Source organism: Procambarus clarkii, chromosome 75, assembly GCF_040958095.1.
Source record: "Procambarus clarkii isolate CNS0578487 chromosome 75, FALCON_Pclarkii_2.0, whole genome shotgun sequence".
Classification (NCBI taxonomy): Eukaryota; Metazoa; Arthropoda; class Malacostraca; order Decapoda; family Cambaridae; genus Procambarus; species Procambarus clarkii.
The window spans coordinates 23855408-23873062 of record NC_091224.1 but is presented as its reverse complement, the minus strand read 5'-3'; the positions used below and the strand labels follow the sequence as shown (position 1 = coordinate 23873062).

The 17655-nt window shown below is 43.3% G+C and overlaps 2 protein-coding genes across 7 annotated transcripts; one reads left to right on the top strand and one right to left on the bottom strand.

The window, feature by feature from the left end:
* Positions 1-750: 750 nt before the first annotated feature.
* On the top strand, positions 751-7701 carry LOC123771688 (uncharacterized). Its single transcript, XM_045764331.2, has 3 exons — positions 751-2076; positions 4416-6529; positions 6732-7701. Exons 1-3 carry the CDS (start codon positions 2068-2070, stop codon positions 6856-6858), a joined length of 2250 nt encoding a protein of 749 aa, XP_045620287.2. The 5' UTR covers positions 751-2067; the 3' UTR covers positions 6859-7701.
* A 973-nt stretch (positions 7702-8674) lies between these two features.
* On the bottom strand, positions 8675-16903 carry LOC123771689 (myosin heavy chain kinase B). 6 transcript variants are annotated; one of them, XM_045764332.2, is made up of 7 exons: positions 16741-16873; positions 16436-16566; positions 14769-14873; positions 10904-11137; positions 10162-10294; positions 9411-9610; positions 8675-9318 (listed from the first exon to the last, which is right to left on the bottom strand). In XM_045764332.2, exons 2-7 carry the CDS (start codon positions 16550-16552, stop codon positions 9100-9102), a joined length of 1008 nt encoding a protein of 335 aa, XP_045620288.1. In that variant the 5' UTR covers positions 16553-16566; positions 16741-16873; the 3' UTR covers positions 8675-9099. The 6 variants fall into 6 exon arrangements, with proteins under 6 accessions (XP_045620288.1, XP_069169460.1, XP_045620289.1 ...); XM_069313359.1 differs by having other exon boundaries at positions 16436-16875; XM_045764333.2 differs by having other exon boundaries at positions 9411-9565; positions 16436-16873.
* Positions 16904-17655: the final 752 nt, after the last annotated feature.

The window sequence follows — 17655 nt, the reverse complement described above, 5'->3', positions numbered from 1 at the left end:
AGTCGTGAATAATGTTCCAGCAGTATCATCACTTCTTCATTATTGTTGATGAATTGTCTTGTTACAGATGAGTTTTGGAAGATGTTATGTTGTATACGTATTTTTAAATATGTGTTTTAGTTTAAATGTAATGTTGTAGATATTTAATTATATATTGTTAGTTGTATTACTGAAGCAGCGTAATTTAATATGTTTTGGAATAAACGAGTTACTGTATGTGTAATATTATTAGTTAAATACTAATGCTGTTGTATATCATCTTTTACATCTTTTATGTGTAACTGACATTTCCTCTTTGAACCTTGATAATAATAATATTAATAATAATGATAATAATAATAATTACGGTACTCTGTACGCCAAGGGGTGATCCTGGGAGCAGGTTCGAATCATACTGGGAAGGTCAATAGTGATTAATGACTGGCGCGCTCATGCAACCTGTCATATATATATATATATATATATATATATATATATATATATATATATATATATATATATATATATATATATATATATATATATATATATATATATCTATATATATATATATATATATATATATATATATATATATATATATATATATATATATATATATATATCTTCAGTGACAAATCTCTTCTCACTGGGATTGAACTGGAAGGAGACGGGAGAGAGAGAGGTGGCAACGTTGAACCGAGAGTTTTCAGTAGGTAATATACTGGAACACGCTGCAGTCAATTGCTAACGGAGGATACCCGTTCCCTCAGTCTGCTGCTGTCGCTGGAAAGAGAACGTTCTCAGTTCGCTCCCTCCTTCCTTACGCCGTTTGGCTGTTGAGTTTAGCTGACACTCTGCAAACAATCAAGTTGAGCTGTTGATCCTGTTGTGGCTGTTGTGTTAATGCTTGTCTCTATTACTGACGGCGGGGATTAATGAAGATTTTTCTCACGCTAACAACACATGTATACCAGTTATTATGTCACTGAGAGGCAGGATTTACCGTTCCTTCAGCTGACGATGGGGAAAGTGCCCCGTATTGATGACAGTACCGATTTGCAACTTTAATAGCATTGCAACGAAACATTTTGTCGACCCATTGTGAAGCGGAAAGTTGTACCGTTTTCACTTTACTCTGAAGTACAAGTAGTGCGTTTGGCAGTGACCCTTCCGTCAGGAATTAGCCACAGGTCAACCCACTGTAAACAAACTGCAAATTCAACACAAACCTTTTTGTTTTGCTTCGCCAGTGGCGCAACAAAACCAAAGTGGTTCAAAGACCACTGGGAACCAGTGGCTGTATCACAGGGGGACGTACCTCTGAGGCGTCATCCTAAACCTGCCATACGCCTGCTGGCAACTGGAAAGTTGTCATCCACAAGGTAGTGACATCGTCAGGGTGACAACCCAGCAGGTGCCATTCACGTAAGGTGTCATCTGTGTAGTGTACATGAACGAGGTGTCATCCACGGGGTGTCATTCATAAGGTGTCGTTTACACTGTGGAACAATCCGTCCTCTCGAATGATACTTGAATATGGACGTTAAAAGCCTTCGACGGCCAAAATATGATGTATTATAAATCATAACGGCTCACAGAAGTTCACGTTTTCTATAATTGGGTCGTCGGTTTGGTTAGGTTTAAGCAATTTACTACGTCATTTTCTGTCTGCTGTGACAACTGTATTGGACAGGCTCGATCCATAAGGTTCTTACAGTGCCATTAACAAGGTCCTATCCACAAGGAGCCATCAACAAGGTCCTATCCACAAGGAGCCATCAACAAGGTCCTATCCACAAGGAGCCATCAACAAGGTCCTATCCACAAGGAGCCATAAACAAGGTCCTATCCACAAGGAGCCACCAACGAGGTCCTATCCACAAGGAGCCATTAACAAGGTCCTATCCACAAGGAGCCATCAACAAGGTCCTATCCACAAGGAGCCACCGACGAGGTCCTATCCACAAGGAGCCACCAACAAGGTCCTATCCACAAGGAGCCATAAACAAGGTCCTATCCACAAGGAGCCATAAACAAGGTCCTATCCACAAGGAGCCATCAACAAAACGTCACACATCCCCCAAAATGACGAAGGTAAGAAAGAATAATAAATTATTTTTACTCACAGTAAAATGTGTAAACAATTGGGTTCGACAAGGTTAACACAACGATCAATCCACTACGCTGTCTGCCCTCCTCTCTCTCTCTTCTTCCCTCTCTTTTTTCTCTCTCTCTTCCTCACTCCTTCGCTAGTTACCTTTCTGCCTCTCTCTCTCTCCCTCCCTCACTCCCTCCCTCCTTGCCGCTTCTCTCCCTCTAGCTATGTGGTCTTCTCCAACCGTCCGCGACCCACGTTGCCAGGTTTCGCAGGTCTTAATATGTAAATTAAGGAGTCTACCTTTAGGCTTTAGTAATGAATGCTTCAGGGGCCCAGCTAGGCAATGGAACTCGGCTAGTCTTTAGTGTGTGTGTGTGTGTGTGTGTGTGTGTGTGTGTGTGTGTGTGTGTGTGTGTGTGTGTGTGTGTGTGTGTGTGTGTGTGTGTGTGTGTGTGTGTGTGTGTATGTGTGTGTGTGTGTGTGTGTGTGTGTGTATTTGTATTTACTATTTGAATCTGCAGAATCGAGCTATTAGCTCTTGGACCCCGCGTTTCTAACATATTTATTTTCCTCTATTATGTCTTCTACATATATTTCTCTTACACGCACACACACACACACACACACACACACACACACACACACACACACACACACACACACACACACACACACACGCACACACACACACACACACACACACACACACACACACACACACACACACACACACACAAGGAGTAAATACTGGTGTATTTACTGTTGAAAGGCGAGACCAAAGAGCCAAAGCTCAACCCCCGCAAGCACAACTAGGTGAGTACACACACACATCCCCAGGAAGCAGCCCGTAGCAGCTGTCTAACTCCCAGGTACTTATTTACTGCTAGGTGAACAGGTGCATCAGGGTGAAAAAAACCTTGCCCATTTCTTTCCACCTCCGCCGGGAATCTAACCCGGGCCATTTAGACTACGACCCTCAAGCGCTATCCACTCAGCCGCGAGGCCCCTGTGTACTCACCTAGTTGTGCTTGCGGGGGTTGAACTCTAGCTCTTCGGTCCCGCCTCTCAACTGTAAATCAACTGGTGTACCGATTCATGAGCCTATTAAGCTGTATCATTTGCTTCCACCACATCATTTTCTAAGGCATACAATTGTTGTTGTTGTTTTAGATTCAGCTACTGGGAACAAAAAGTTCCAAGCAGCACGGGCTATGGTGAGCCCCGTGGTGGACTTACCTGACACACCCTTCTTTTCGGTGTATATATATACACTGAGCTTACTGTAGTTCTTGACACAAAACATATACACTTGCTGCTCGGCCAGTAAGCTATTATGGCGGCCTTAACAACCCTCCAGAGGTTGAGTTAAAGCCTGCCCAACTCCAAGCAATGGCAATACTTTTTTTATATTTACACCCGTAAATTTACACCCGGCAATATTTACACCCGGCAATATTTACACCCGTAACAAACCAGAGCAGCCTAGTTTTCCCCCAAGAAGTGCTGGATATCGCGGCTCCAGGAACGTGCTCAGCCCTCAGCTACAAGCCCAGTTACTTGTAGCGGACCCACCTTCCCGGGGCAGTGTGGCAGTTGGCGCCCCCCGGGACTGTTGAAATGGGGCCGCGGAGGGACTACAGTCGACGGAGTAAGGCGGTCAGTGGGTGGAGCCGTGGTCAGTTCTGTCCTCAGGCTGGGCATGTGTGCTGGGTGTGGGGGAGGACCTGTGTTTGAGTGTACGGTATCCATGGGGGTGGGGGGTGGGGAGGGAGGGAGAGAGAGAGAGAGAGAGAGAGAGAGAGAGAGAGAGAGAGAGAGAGAGAGAGAGAGAGAGAGAGAGAGAGAGAGAGAGAGAGAGAGAGAGAGAGAGAGAGAGAGAGAGAGAGAGAGAGAGAGAGGGGGGGGGGAGGTGGAGAATGAGAGAAAGGGAAGGGGGGAATGAATGAGAGAGAGGTGGGGAATGAGAGAAGGAGGCGAGGAGCGAGAGAAAGATGAGTAGATAGAAATGGGAAGACTGAGACATAATTAGTAACTCACAAATATATGGTAAAGATATTTCTGTTTCGCTTCTGTCCCTCATCTGGACTCCTTAACCATCGTTCTCATCCTCCTTTCCTTCTCTATATACCTATCGTCGGCACTTTTCTCTTTGTTACTACATTTAATCTTTCTTCCCATGCTTCTTCCATTCCTCGTCTTCGCTTCCTTCTTGTATTTATCACCATTATTAGTAAGTGGATTACACGAGTAGTTGTCAATGGCTTCCTCGAGAATACATTAGGAAGTCAACAATATATTGATTTACATTTATTCATTTAAATTTATTCACTCGCAGGCACCGGTGTGGCAGATGGTGATTGTGGCAGTGGCGCTGGGAGGCCCCTTGGCTACTCCCAGCCTCCTAGGAGGTCCCAGCTCAGATCACAGTCCTATAAGAGGCTCCAGGTCAGCTTACAATCCCCTAGGACTGCTTAGGTCGCAGCCGGAGTCCCTAGCCGAGCTGAGAGAACGGTTGTCTGGTAGCTCCGGAGCCAGCCCTCTGCTGAGAATGGTGTTAGGTGAACGACCCCTTACTGATACCGCGAGTACCATCCCAGGCGCCACCGGGTACCCGTCGGCGAGCACTCCCAGCGGTATGGATGCTGGTACTCTGGCAGCTTCTCCACTGGGAGACGAACCGCCTGCAGATACCAGTCCCGGTTCGACCTCCAGTCTGTACTCCTCCACGAACGCGAGTGATGACGCAACTGTGGCAGGTATGGTGATGACCGAGGCGTCACCTCCGGTCACCAGCTCCGGCACCGCTGTCCGCTATCTCTCCACTAGTGTTAACGTCACTGGAGCTTCGCCAGGCTTTTTAGTGGATAAACAATCCCGTCTAGTTTCCAGTCCCGTGGCGTCCAAGATCCTGCACCTCACCACTAGCACTCCCAGTGCCACGGAGGGTGTTGGAACTCTGCAAGAACTGGTATTGGATAAAGAATCGTCATCGAGGGTGAGATCTGATACGCCAAGCACACGACACCCATCCGCCAGCAACGAGACTGTTATTGGCTCTCTGATCAACTTAGTACTGGGTGAGGAACCAGTCTCAGACACGAGCCCCGGTGTGGCAGCCTCCACCAGGAGCCCCTCATCCACTCACAACATTTATTTCAACAAAGCCACCACTCAGAACAGCGTCTTGGGAAGCCTGTTTGAGATAGGTGTAGGCGACATCAAAAACCCAGGTTCGATATCCAAGAAAAATAATAAACAAAAGCTGGATCTCAAGAAACTGGCACCACTTAGCGACATTATCAAGGAACTCAACAACATGACCTTACTGCCGCTGGTGCCAATGGGAGGAGCATCTCAGGCGTCGGAAAACGACGTTGGCGATAAAGTTCCTCTGATGCAGTACCTCAACGGCCTGAGGGGAGACGCTTGGGCACAGTTCAAGTCTCTGGCTCTCGGTTACTCGAACTGGCTGGATCACGAGTACGAAATCCAGCACATGACGGAGAAGCTGCCGCTGGATCTCATCAAGAAGGTGCTCGACCTCGGCGACAAGGTGAATTTTCTCCACGTGGTCGGGAAGAGAGTTGACCCGGGCCTTGCGGGGTACATAGCGGACCAGCTTCAACCTCTCTTTGACCACTTCGAGGCTCTGACAGCTGGCAGATTGCTGGACGGGAGCCTCTCGGCCAGTGTCGGCGGCATCGTAAGAAATGCGGCGTGGAAAGCCATGCACCAGTTCGTCGGACATGTGCTGAAGGTCGCCGGGAACATCGTCACCAGAGATGAACTTGAACAGTTCAAGGACGACCTGGCCAAGACGAGTCCCTTGGCAGCCAGAGGCCTCGAACTGATACTTAACGGCCCGTCGTCGCTGCCGTTGTCGGGACGCCCAGAAGCCGTCGAAGGTCGTTCCATGATGAACAGGAATGGATACAGTGACCAGAACGACGGCTACAGCAGGGATGGGGCGACGTACGGTAGCCAGGGTGCCTACGACGAGTCCTTCTCATCCTACGGCGCCCCTTCCTACGGGTCCGCAGGAGGCATTGGGGGCTATTCCGCAATGGGCTACACCTCGAAGGTGCACCTCGACCCTTATCTCATCCTAGGGGGTCTTGGTGCTGCTGTGCTCCTCGCTTATCTCGCCTACCGCGTCCTGGTGACGACCGAGGGGATGAGACGCAGCCACAACGACCTAACATTCATGGACCTGTCAGACATGCCGGGTGTCGTTCACTCCATCTACACCATGCTCGAGGGCGCTGACGACAAGTACAGATCCAGGAGGTCGTCCTCTTCACTTATGGACGACTCGGACGACCTGGCCCAGGAGCTCAACTCGCTGTGGACGGAACATGAAAACGTTTCCGGCTGTGTGAGGTGTTTGCTCTTCAAATCCACCGTGGAACACACCGTCCCCGGCCACAGCTCGTTCCAGGGACTCGTTGTGTAAGCCTCATCCTTATATTCTTTATAAATTTCACTCCAGATCATCTTTATTAGGAAATTCAATGTCATATTTGTTGATTATCCATAAAACATAAATAGACACATTTGTATCCAAAACGTTATCACTGTAAGATTTATTTCTGTTATCTTTATCATTCATTATTTTATGTATATTAATAATATATTTTTTTTTGTGGTACAGGGCGAGTGTGGCCCACTTGCTGGGGGCGGAGAGGTCAGGTCAGCTGGTGGACGAGGTCACTAGCCTCATTCTGGAGGGCACACCGGTCACCTGCGAGCGAGAGGCCAACAGCTGCGTCCTCAAGTGACCTATAATAACACCTGTTGCCTCAAGAGACATCTCCCCTGATGTCAGCCTTGACGTCTCCCCTGATGTCTCCCTCCCACGCTGATCTCTCTATCGATTCTCGAGTCTCAAATTTAAAGTGATACAACGTCACGTGTTTTTATAATAGTTCTCACAACTCTCGAGAACGTAGTCACACTATACAGGTCACCCGCTGGTGTGTCCGTAACAACCAGGTCTGTGTTATAGCTGAGAGACACCCGACTGGTAACGTTCAGGATGTAAGTCATCTCTCAAGTGAATGTACACAGGCTACTCGCTGCTAAATATCATGCAATGATTTGGTTTGGAGTTGGGATTAAGGTTTATTACCCTCTGGAGGGTTATTAAGGCCACCACATTTTGTTACTGAGCAACCAACAAGAATACATTGGTCTTAAACATAGTCCAGGCCTAAAATGAACTCTCAATGTTAATTAACCGAAAAGTGAGCTAAAGTGAGTGAGAAAAGTGAGTTTTTTACATTCCTTGCTGAGTAACGGACTAAATATCACTCATATCCAGGAAGTAAGAATTTAGTGTTAAGTTAAAGAGGTTTAGCTTGACGACATTTTGTAACAGATTTTTTTAGTTTATATGGCATGTGTACTCACTGTTCAGTTTGTTGTTGTTAAAGATTCGCTACTTGGAACAAAAAGCTTCAAGCAGCACAGCATAGGGCATTGTTTTGTTGTGGTGTGTTGGCGCCATTGTCAAATATATTATTTATTTTATCTTGTTCACATTGGTTAGAAACCTGTATCGTTAGTTAGTGATGATATTATTAACGTGTGTCTGTTATTTAAGATAAATGAATTTTTATTTACTTGTTTATTCATTAGATATAAAACAATGCCTTCATAAATATTAACATCTTCATTTTTTTAGAATAGATTAATGTAATTTTTTCACGAAAATTACATAATCTTCGGAAAAAAGGAAAATTAATTTGTCGAAAGTTGCATAGTTTCGTCTATGAACTATGCAACTATGAACTAGACTTCACCTTCCAGGGACTATGCTCGTCCGAGGTACAACCGACCTCAAAGATGCATTTGCAAATATTAACGTTCTGTGCAAACAAATAACAAAATTACCAAGAGAATCGAAACACGTAACTTAACCTACCCTCCGCATAACTATTCACAAAGTTATAATGTACATTAGTCTTAATTTACACTCGAGAAAATGTAGTTTTTTTTGGTACCAGAGTACACGTTATAACTAACAACTGCGACTTGGGGCCATCCGCAGGAGTCACTACCACACAGCCTGAGGTGACGTTCGTGTCTGCTAGACCGGCAGCCTAGCAGACGGACTACAGCCTCGTCTAACAGAGTAAGTTTGTAGATTTCTCGCTGTTAAGGATGTGACGTTATCCAAGATGAATTAATTAATCGTTCAAGCCAGTCGGCGTTCGATTAGGAAACTTTATTAAACGCGATAAGGCCACAGCAATGGTTAACTGACCAACCAGCAAATTAGGTGTTGGGAATAAGGCCAGTCAACCTCCGGACGGGTTTTAAAGCCTAATAACACAAGTATTTACTTACTTAGTGTTATTTACAATAACGCAAGTATTTACTTACCCACCTGCAAGTATACTTTAGTCCTGAACATAGTTCCGAGCTAAAGTAAACTCAGTGTATATGCACTGAGATGATGGGTTTACCTCTTGGTGTATATATCCCTGTATTTTGTTTACAAATATTATTGACGAATTTATCAAGTCTCTAACACTAATAAATCGTAGATCAATGTTAATTGTGGACCATAAAGGGAATATATTATACACAGAGTTATAAAATAAATATTATTTTATATACATCACTCTTTCAAAATCTAATATACACTATATAGAGAAGCATGGTTCTATAAGATGTCAATTAGAAATCAAAAATAAAAATGCATAAGAAATGGGTTATTAGAAGCAACTAAATTACAGAGTATACAGTCAGTGAACTATTAAGCGTTCACGGGGAAAATAATTGTAAATCCTCAATTTAAAAAAATAATAATAATCGCAGCTGCTACATTATTAATATTATTTCGTGTCTGACATGTCTTCTGTTGACAATGTCTACCGTTGTTGATATCTTCCGTTGACACCGTTTTCTGTTGCTGACGTTGTTGATGTCGATCACACGAAACTTCTGGAATAAGAAGAAAAAAAAAAGTGCCGTAGAAGAGCAAGGTGAAGGAGCGTACAGCCCGTAGGAGCGCACTACACAGCCTTCATCTTGCACAGGAAGCCTTCAGCTCCCGCAGCAAAGACACAGCCATCCTGGGAGCAAGCGAGACCATTTGGGCAGCCGGGAAGGGCGCAGGAGGCGAGGCCCTTGAGGGCAGACAGGTCCCAGAGACGTACTTGGTTATCCCAACCAGAGCTGACCAACCGGTCCGGGCCCCAGCCCGCCAGGGCGGTGATGATCATTTCGTGTCCCTGCGGACGTAGCGGGAATATAAATGGGAATAACAACAGATATAGGACAGAATATATCTTTTTTGCTATATACTGAGAGTGTATAAACCTACCTGTAGTTGGCCCCTGAGCTTGTATGATCCGAAGGTGTTGTCATGGACGCAGATGGAGAGGCCGGAGGTGTCCGGGAAACTGAGGTGGTTCCCCACCACGCAGAGCGGAGCGCGGCCGTCCAGAGACTTGGTCACTGTGAACTTGTTGGTTTCTCCTGCAGGAGGCCCACACGGGGACCAGAAAATAATCACTTTGTGCTCTAATGGGATTGAGATAAGCTGTGTGAGTGTTCAGTAATTAAAGTAGGAAGTTTGTATAAATGGGAGAAGTATAGTGGGGTACCACCTCTAGTTGTTTGTAGGGACCCCCTCAAGCCTCGAAGAAGAGGATATGCAGCACTCGGGGGAACCTTGTCGGGCTCCCACGTGCACTGGCATATATTGTCTTCTCTTAACACCCTCTTATATATTTATATATACAGGGAACTTTATTGTACAAAGTTACATGATTATACATAAATATATACCATTTATATCGAAAATGTCAGTGAGCACCGCCACAATATATAATGTTTGATGGTAGGAATATGCTCCAAGAGTTGGTTGTATGTGTCAAAACCTCATCAAAACTTTCAACTAATATTTGATATAATAAACATAAGCCGGAACACAACCAGAGAGAGAGAGAGAGAGAGAGAGAGAGAGAGAGAGAGAGAGAGAGAGAGAGAGAGAGAGAGAGAGAGAGAGAGAGAGAGAGAGAGAGAGAGAGAGAGACAGACAGAGAGAGAGAGAGGCAGGCTCATACACTCACCTTTGGTCTGGGTGATGGTTACTCCTCTGTCCCGGACAGTATAGAGGAGGTCATCCTGGGCGTGCAGGTCCCACACCTCCTCCACCACTCCGTACATGGCCAGGAACTCTCCTTCCTGGTCATACACACGCACCTGAGGGCAGGGAGGAAGGGGGGAAATTGGTTATATTCCTCGTTGTTGGTTCAGACCTGAGAGGAGCAGATATGTCAGGGCAACCTGTGTGCATGTGTTCTCAGAGCACAAGCACAATTAAGTGCTGTGTTTGCGGGGGTTGAGCTTTGGCTCTTTGGTCCCGCCTCTCAACTTTCAATCAACTAAACTGATTGATTGAGTGTGTGTGTGTGTTTTCATCCAACTCTTAACTCCATAATTTCTTTTATTAAAGCTGTGGATAAAGTTAGCTTCTATAGTACCTCCTCCTAAATTTATTCCATTTTCCTTCTACTCTTAAGCTAGAAAACACGAACACCGGCACACAAAGACATTAGAAATGGTTTCCGTGTCAGAATACTGACAAAATGGAATGCGCTAAAAAGAAAACTGGTGGATGCAGTAGCCAGTACTGAACTTTAACTGTAGATATGACAGCAACCAGAAGCCTCAAACGCTCCGGAACCTGCGCAGCAGTCGACTGAAGGGTTACAGACTGAACTAAAAAACTGCTCGTCAAACCCCGTCACTCAAACGAGTATACGTTTCAGCACCATTCACACACACTTACCAACACACCAATAGTCTCACCTCGCCATTATCATCCCCAGCGAAGACGTTGGTACCATTTGTGGCAAGTTTCCTGACAGAGTCTACGTGGGGCGCCAGTGTCTTCTTGAGCTGCAGAGTTTCGAGGTCCCAGGTCTTAATAGTGGCATCGACTGAGCAGGTGAAGAGCGTGTTCCCCAACACCAACAAATCATTGATACTGTAATCATGGGCTTTGAACTCGTTCAGGAGCTTCAGGTTGTTGTGGTCCCATATCTGAAAACAGGAGAGGAGGGGGTTAGAGGTGGTGGCGAAAGAAAGGGTATCTACACGTTTATAAACATTTATGTACAAAGGTTTTTAGTGTACAGTATATAGGAGGCTAAATTGAAAATTGGCGCCATATATGCCGATGTGTGTAGAGCCATGTCCGCGCACGAGCCAGGCAACGCCCACCTAGAAGCAGGAAGTCTTCGGAAATTATATAAATATTCCCCTAATATCGTAATGAAACTATTCAACGAACATGTAATGCTTGAAAATTATGTTATTTTATTATAATTATCATTAGAAACAAATAGAAAACCTTTATGAACTAGGATATTTGAGTAAATAGTGAAATATCAGACGAGAATGCTGGAACCAAACAGCGAGCGAAGATACAGAGACGGAGTGTATGTAAACGTCTGGGAGAAGACCTGTGCAGGATGGAGTTTATTATTGTAAGATAGAGGTAAACATGGAAGAGAATGGAAAAACCACTTGGCACAGGTGAGTTAGTCCCATTTATACAGAATGGATATGGGGTTCATTTGTGTGCGCGTGTACTCACCTAGTTGTTGTACTCACCTAGTTATGCTTGCGGGGGTTGAGCTTTGTCTCTCAACCGTCAATCAACTGGTGTACAGATTCCTGAGCCTACTGGGCTCTATCATACCTACATTTGAAACTGTGTATAGAGTCAGCCTCCACCACATCACTTCCTAGTGCGTTCCATTTATTAACTACTCTGACACTGAAAAAAAATCATTCTAACGTCTCTGTGGCTCATCTGAACGTATGTGCGCGCGTGTGTGTGTAATCACCTATGTGTGTGTGTTTCGTGGCACTGTTTGGTGTTTCTGCTTCATGCAAACTCCACCTACTATTAAGAAGAAGAACAGGTGTTTCTGCCATTTCTAAGGAGTTTAAAATCTAACTGAGAAAATGTGCTACCCACCACCAATTAGTTTTTAACCTAGTTTGGTACAGGTCTGCAGTCGTGTTAGTAAGTGGGTGAAGAATGCTGTAGCTGGAACTTCGAAAGGAATGCTAAGGTTACCCCCAAAGCTGGCTGACGAACTGCAAACGTTTACGTTAGTCCTGAACATAATCCAGAACTAAAGTAAACTCTCAGTGCATATATATACGTCGCTTGGTGAATATATCCCTGCTGTCAATATAGTGCCATAGGTAAATGATGACTAAAATTGTATTTTTTTCATCGCCAAACACATTCTGTAACTGAGATCTCAATAACCCACAGCACAATAAGTAATCTGATATGACTGATGAAAAGGTATGTTGCTGGTTAGCATTGTAAAATCTCTTCACTCACCTGTGGTTGAGTGACAATAACGCCACAATATGGAGGACACGAGAAAATGCATTGACTATGCTGGTTAGCATTACTTTATATACGTTGTAAATAAGTGGTCATGTCTGTCGCAGAAAATAAATTCGAAGATTATTGGTTGCTTTTTAAGATATGTTCTAAAGTGTGCCCCATTTTAGTGTTGACTGTTGTTGACTCAGCCGTATGTGATGATCGGCCAGTAGGCTGTTTTCATTGCTCTAATGACCCCCTCCGGTGGTTAATAGGCCTTCAGCCTGACAAAAAAAAAATCCTTTAATATTTAAAAAATAAAAATATATATATATATACTTTTTAATTTTATAAATATTTTTTATATAAACAAGTATGTTAACTAAAATATTTATAGTTATAACTTGCAAGTAAGATGTAACTTAGTTTAGAAAAAAAAAAGTTTTTTATTTATATACAAGAAAGTACATTGGGTTGTGAGAGTACATAACATTGGTGTTCTTACATTGTTGCAAAGCCACTCACACTCACGCACGTTTCGGGCAGAAACACAACTCTATAATTCAAACTTGATCAACTAAAATTACAATTTTATTAGTTCCTTATTTACCGTAGCTATGACAATTGAAAACTTAATAAACATTTTAGAACAGTTCAGTACTGATTCACAGATAACTGGAGAAAGTCAGGAGGTAAAAATAGGAGTTTTTCGTGATTTACAACTACGCGTCCGCAGTGTTCCATGACTAATGCACACACGGAAGACATTATCAAATATTGCGGGCTCACCATAGCCCGTGCTACTTGGAACTGTTCCAGGTGGCAAATCTTAACCAACAACGATATTACAAACTGTCAACACAAAATGAAAATATCACAACCACAGCTGTTCCTATTTGACGTGACTCAGCGCCTGAACCAGACATGGTGTTGTTCCAGCATCAAATTCTTATCTGCAGCTGGGTTAAGCCCCCTGGCACTTTTTCTACAACTCCTACGCTTCCTCTCACCGACTTCTCTTCAGCTGTTACCACTTCAACGCTCGCCCAATGGGAATCTTACCCTGTATCTACTTTTAGTCTTGGTCTTAGGCACGTTCCGGAGAAGTATCACACGCCAACCCATCCTCCCAATTGACAGTACGATTTAATGCTAAGAGTAATAAGTATACTTTCATACTGTCGTAAACAATAAACAATTGCACTTATTGGGCTGTTATATTTACCCATCCCCTCTCCAGATTTAATTTGCTTTGTTTTCTGTCAAAACACAGAATTTTAAGAGGAAGTTTTCTAACAGCAATTACTAAGTTTTAAATATTAGGAATTTCTTTTTCAGGTTTATTAAACAATATAGATTTTATACAAAATTTTAAAATATCCTGAGTTACTTTACAATTTATTGATATATTTTAGTTTTGTTTTATTAGTTTTATAAAACTGTAATATCAATATAGCTATAGGTTAAGTATTAATTGTAATTAAGAAGCAATAAAATTATTATCTTCAAAAACTAAGACGGTTAGGTGAGGTTGTAGTTTTCTATTCAGTTTTTCAGGTAAACTCAAATATTCACAATATATTTGACTACGATTTAATACTAAGTGAAAATAAGTACAATTCCTAACTGCTATGAATAGTACATAATTACACTTATTTGTCTTCTTACATTTACCACCCCATTTTTGGAGGACGGGCTGCACACGCATACACACACACCAACCTGCTCTCTCGAGTCACCACAACGTACAAAATTCACCGTCTAAACCTAACTAGAAACATACGAACCGACGACCCCACCTCGTAACCTAACCAACCAATGCATAGAAAACGTGGATTTATGTGTGCCGCTACTTTTCATAGCGCGTTGCATTTAGTACGCAGGTTACCATAACGTGCCACAACGTCGTATTTGTTGAGAGGACGGGTTGAAGAGACACATATATGTATATTGTTGAATAACATGGTTGGTTCCTGTACCTGGTTGCAGCTCTAAATCCCATCACAACATAAACTTACCAACACTGGCAGGTATGTACAGTAGAGCACTGACCGGTATCTAACATTTAAGATATGGTAAAACTAGTTCAGCTGAGGCTGTCATGCTCAGTAAGCTTCCAGCAGGACACGTGATACAACAGAGGTGAAGTGATCTCTATAAAGAATTGAGGGAAGAGTTGAGCACGGTGAGAACGCAGTTACAGCTCGGCTCCTGTGCCAGGTAAGTCCACTACGGGTTCACCATAGCCCGTGCTACTTGCAACTTTTTGTTCCGAGGAGCTGATTCTAAAACAACAACAGATGAGCGGTGCTGTCGACATACCTTGATCGAGCCACTGGTAGAGCAGGTGAGGACGCGACCCGCGTGTATCAGCACGCTCTCTATGTCGTCCCCTGGCTTGGTCACCAACTGCTTAGATAAGGTAAACTGTGGACAGGAAGGGTGACAGACAGGAGAATTGGTTCATACTGGCACTGGCTGTGAATCTGGTTTATATATGTCTGGCTGTCTAAGGTTGGAGGCCAGACGCTTGGGGGGTTAGGTTCACCCAACTTTTCTAGATGACACATGGGTGGTATTTAACTGTCATAGGCTGGTCGGGGTTGGCCACATTGCATTCCCTTAAGAAATATGGGTCCTGTTAGCCACCCACTACGATTGTTAGAAAATCTGAAATGAGGGATTTTTTCAGTGGAAATTTGTAAACAAAAATTCATCTTCTCGTAACATTTTATTTTATAAGGCAGGGAGAGGAGATAGGAGAGAGGGGGGGGGGGGGGGGGAGGAGAGAGAGAGGAAATGAGATGGGGTAGAGAAAGAGAAGGAGATAATGGAAGAGAGGAGCACCTTTTCGTAAAAGGTGGTACTGGGGGCCGACCCTGACTGGTCTATGACACTTACATACCCGTCTCCCTCTGTGTTATACTTAAAAGTTGGGTGAGGAGGAGGAGGCCTTAGGTATCTAGCCTCCTATTTCGGACAGACAGAAGACTACAAAGCAGTGAATTTATTTGGGAGGGTGGGGGATAGAATTGCAAGACACCTACCATCCCCGAAACGCTATGTGTGTTAGTGGCTTTGCAAGAATGTACAAATACCAATCTTATGTAATCTCACCAGCCCATTGTACCTTCTTGTGAATAAAAATTATTATTATTATTATTATTATTATTATTATTATTATTATATTATTATTATTATTATTATTGTTATTTGGAGTAGGACGGAAGAGGGTGTAGCGAGTGACTACATATTTGTGCCTACGGGAGTGGGGGAGGGAGGAGGGATCTAGCTCGAGCGGTAACTCCTATATATTAGTACCTGTTGTTTATACCTCCCGACGTTCTAGTACGTACTTGTACTAGTTTTGGAAAGGTGTCTGCCCCACCTTTTGTTGTGAAGTTTGACGTGAGGTCCACAACAGATTATATTTTAATTTTCCGAGAACATTAGCTGCATTTCTCTCTATGTAAGCCGATATTTTTGTTTCACTTCTTCGTTTCCCATTCTCATTGCGTTACACTTGCTGGTGTTAATATCAAAAGTTCCAGCTTGGCTGAGAGACATTGGAAATAAGGAAACTGGATATTCGACCTTTTTTTTGTAGGAACGTGTGATACTCTAACGAGAAGAATTGCGATATGCAAAACAGTTAACGGGTTGAGTCAAAGAGTTGACCGGTAGATGAGTAATAATTATATTTGTGGCATTTACTATGTATTCTTAAGCTGTATTTACGGAGACAATCATGGCATTTCAATAGTATTTTTACCATAAACCCAGTATACGTTTAACTAACCAGGTGTAATTTTTGGAGTCTGTGCGAAAAGAATAAGTCTCACAAGATCTCGGTAAAATGCGCGTACAGTTTTACAATAATAACGCACTCACTACGCTTTGACTGAAATAAACTTATGTAACGAGCATTACTAACTGTATTAGCTTTCCCAGTTCGTAGAGAGCTTGTGAAATAAATGAGTTGGACTCACCTTCACCTTGCCATCCTCTCCACATGTAAACACGTTGCCGTGAACGTGTACTGACTGTGCGTCGCCTTCGTGAGTTTGGTCGTCGGACGCGGTTGCTACCACCTTCAACTCGACCATGGCTGCAGCAGCCTCTATATAGTTACTCAAGAATTACCCTTTGGTGATAAAGCAACAACAGAAAAGTATATTTTGCTTAAAATTATTTATTGGTCAATAGTCTAGATATACGCACTCGCCTTCAATCATTAACAGTTAAGTATTCAAAAATCACTGTTTCGAAGCTTACTAAACGCGTCTGCACTAACTTTTGTCCTTATTTTTACAATAATACGTTCAAGTACCGTAGAGGCAGCAGTCGCAGATATATCGTAATGGCAGCAGAGACACTGAGGCCGTGCAGGTGGCTGCAGGCACTTGTGGGTGCCAACTGAAGGTATCCTCCCCATGCCACCTTCACTCAAACCACCCCCGAGATGCACCTAAATATAACTGCTCGTCTCTGGCCTCCACAACCGTCGAGTCGCTAGACGGTTCTGGTCTCGGACACATTATAACATTGGTCCATAACATTAACATTTATAAACATATTTAATTTTAAAACAGAAGAAAATAACACTTTAGTAGGCCTACTGGCCCTTGCGAGATAGGTCTGGTAGCCAGCCTACTAGCCAATGGAATGTTTCATCATACGCCATATGTCTTAAACCTTAAAATAATTTTAAAAACATCTTGCGTCTAATATTAGAAAGTAATAAGGAATCTCTACATCAGTTTGCGTCACTGCTGCAAGTATTGCCAAAAATAAACATCTGTTCGCCACACACACACACACACACACACACACACATACACGTATATGCCAGAATCACATATAATTATAACTGCAAATTTTAAAAATGCTGCAAGATAGGAAAAGAAACGTATATGAAAGCAGGTGTACTGATATATATTTTCATTACTAGACTTGAGGCTTCGTAGTGTATAGCCTATGACCCCATAGTATCACGTATGCTGATCTCTCATAACCCGAGTCTCGTGAACCGTTCGTGTTCGTAGCCTACAGCATGACGTGTACTTCTCTCTAAATATATAAAAACGCTGAGAGAATACTTTACTTTATATATATTTTATGATTCAAGTGATAGATTGTGAAGGAAGAAAGGCCTGAAACCTTGAACACAAAAATTAAAAACTTCCAAAACAACGGGGTTTTCTTTGGC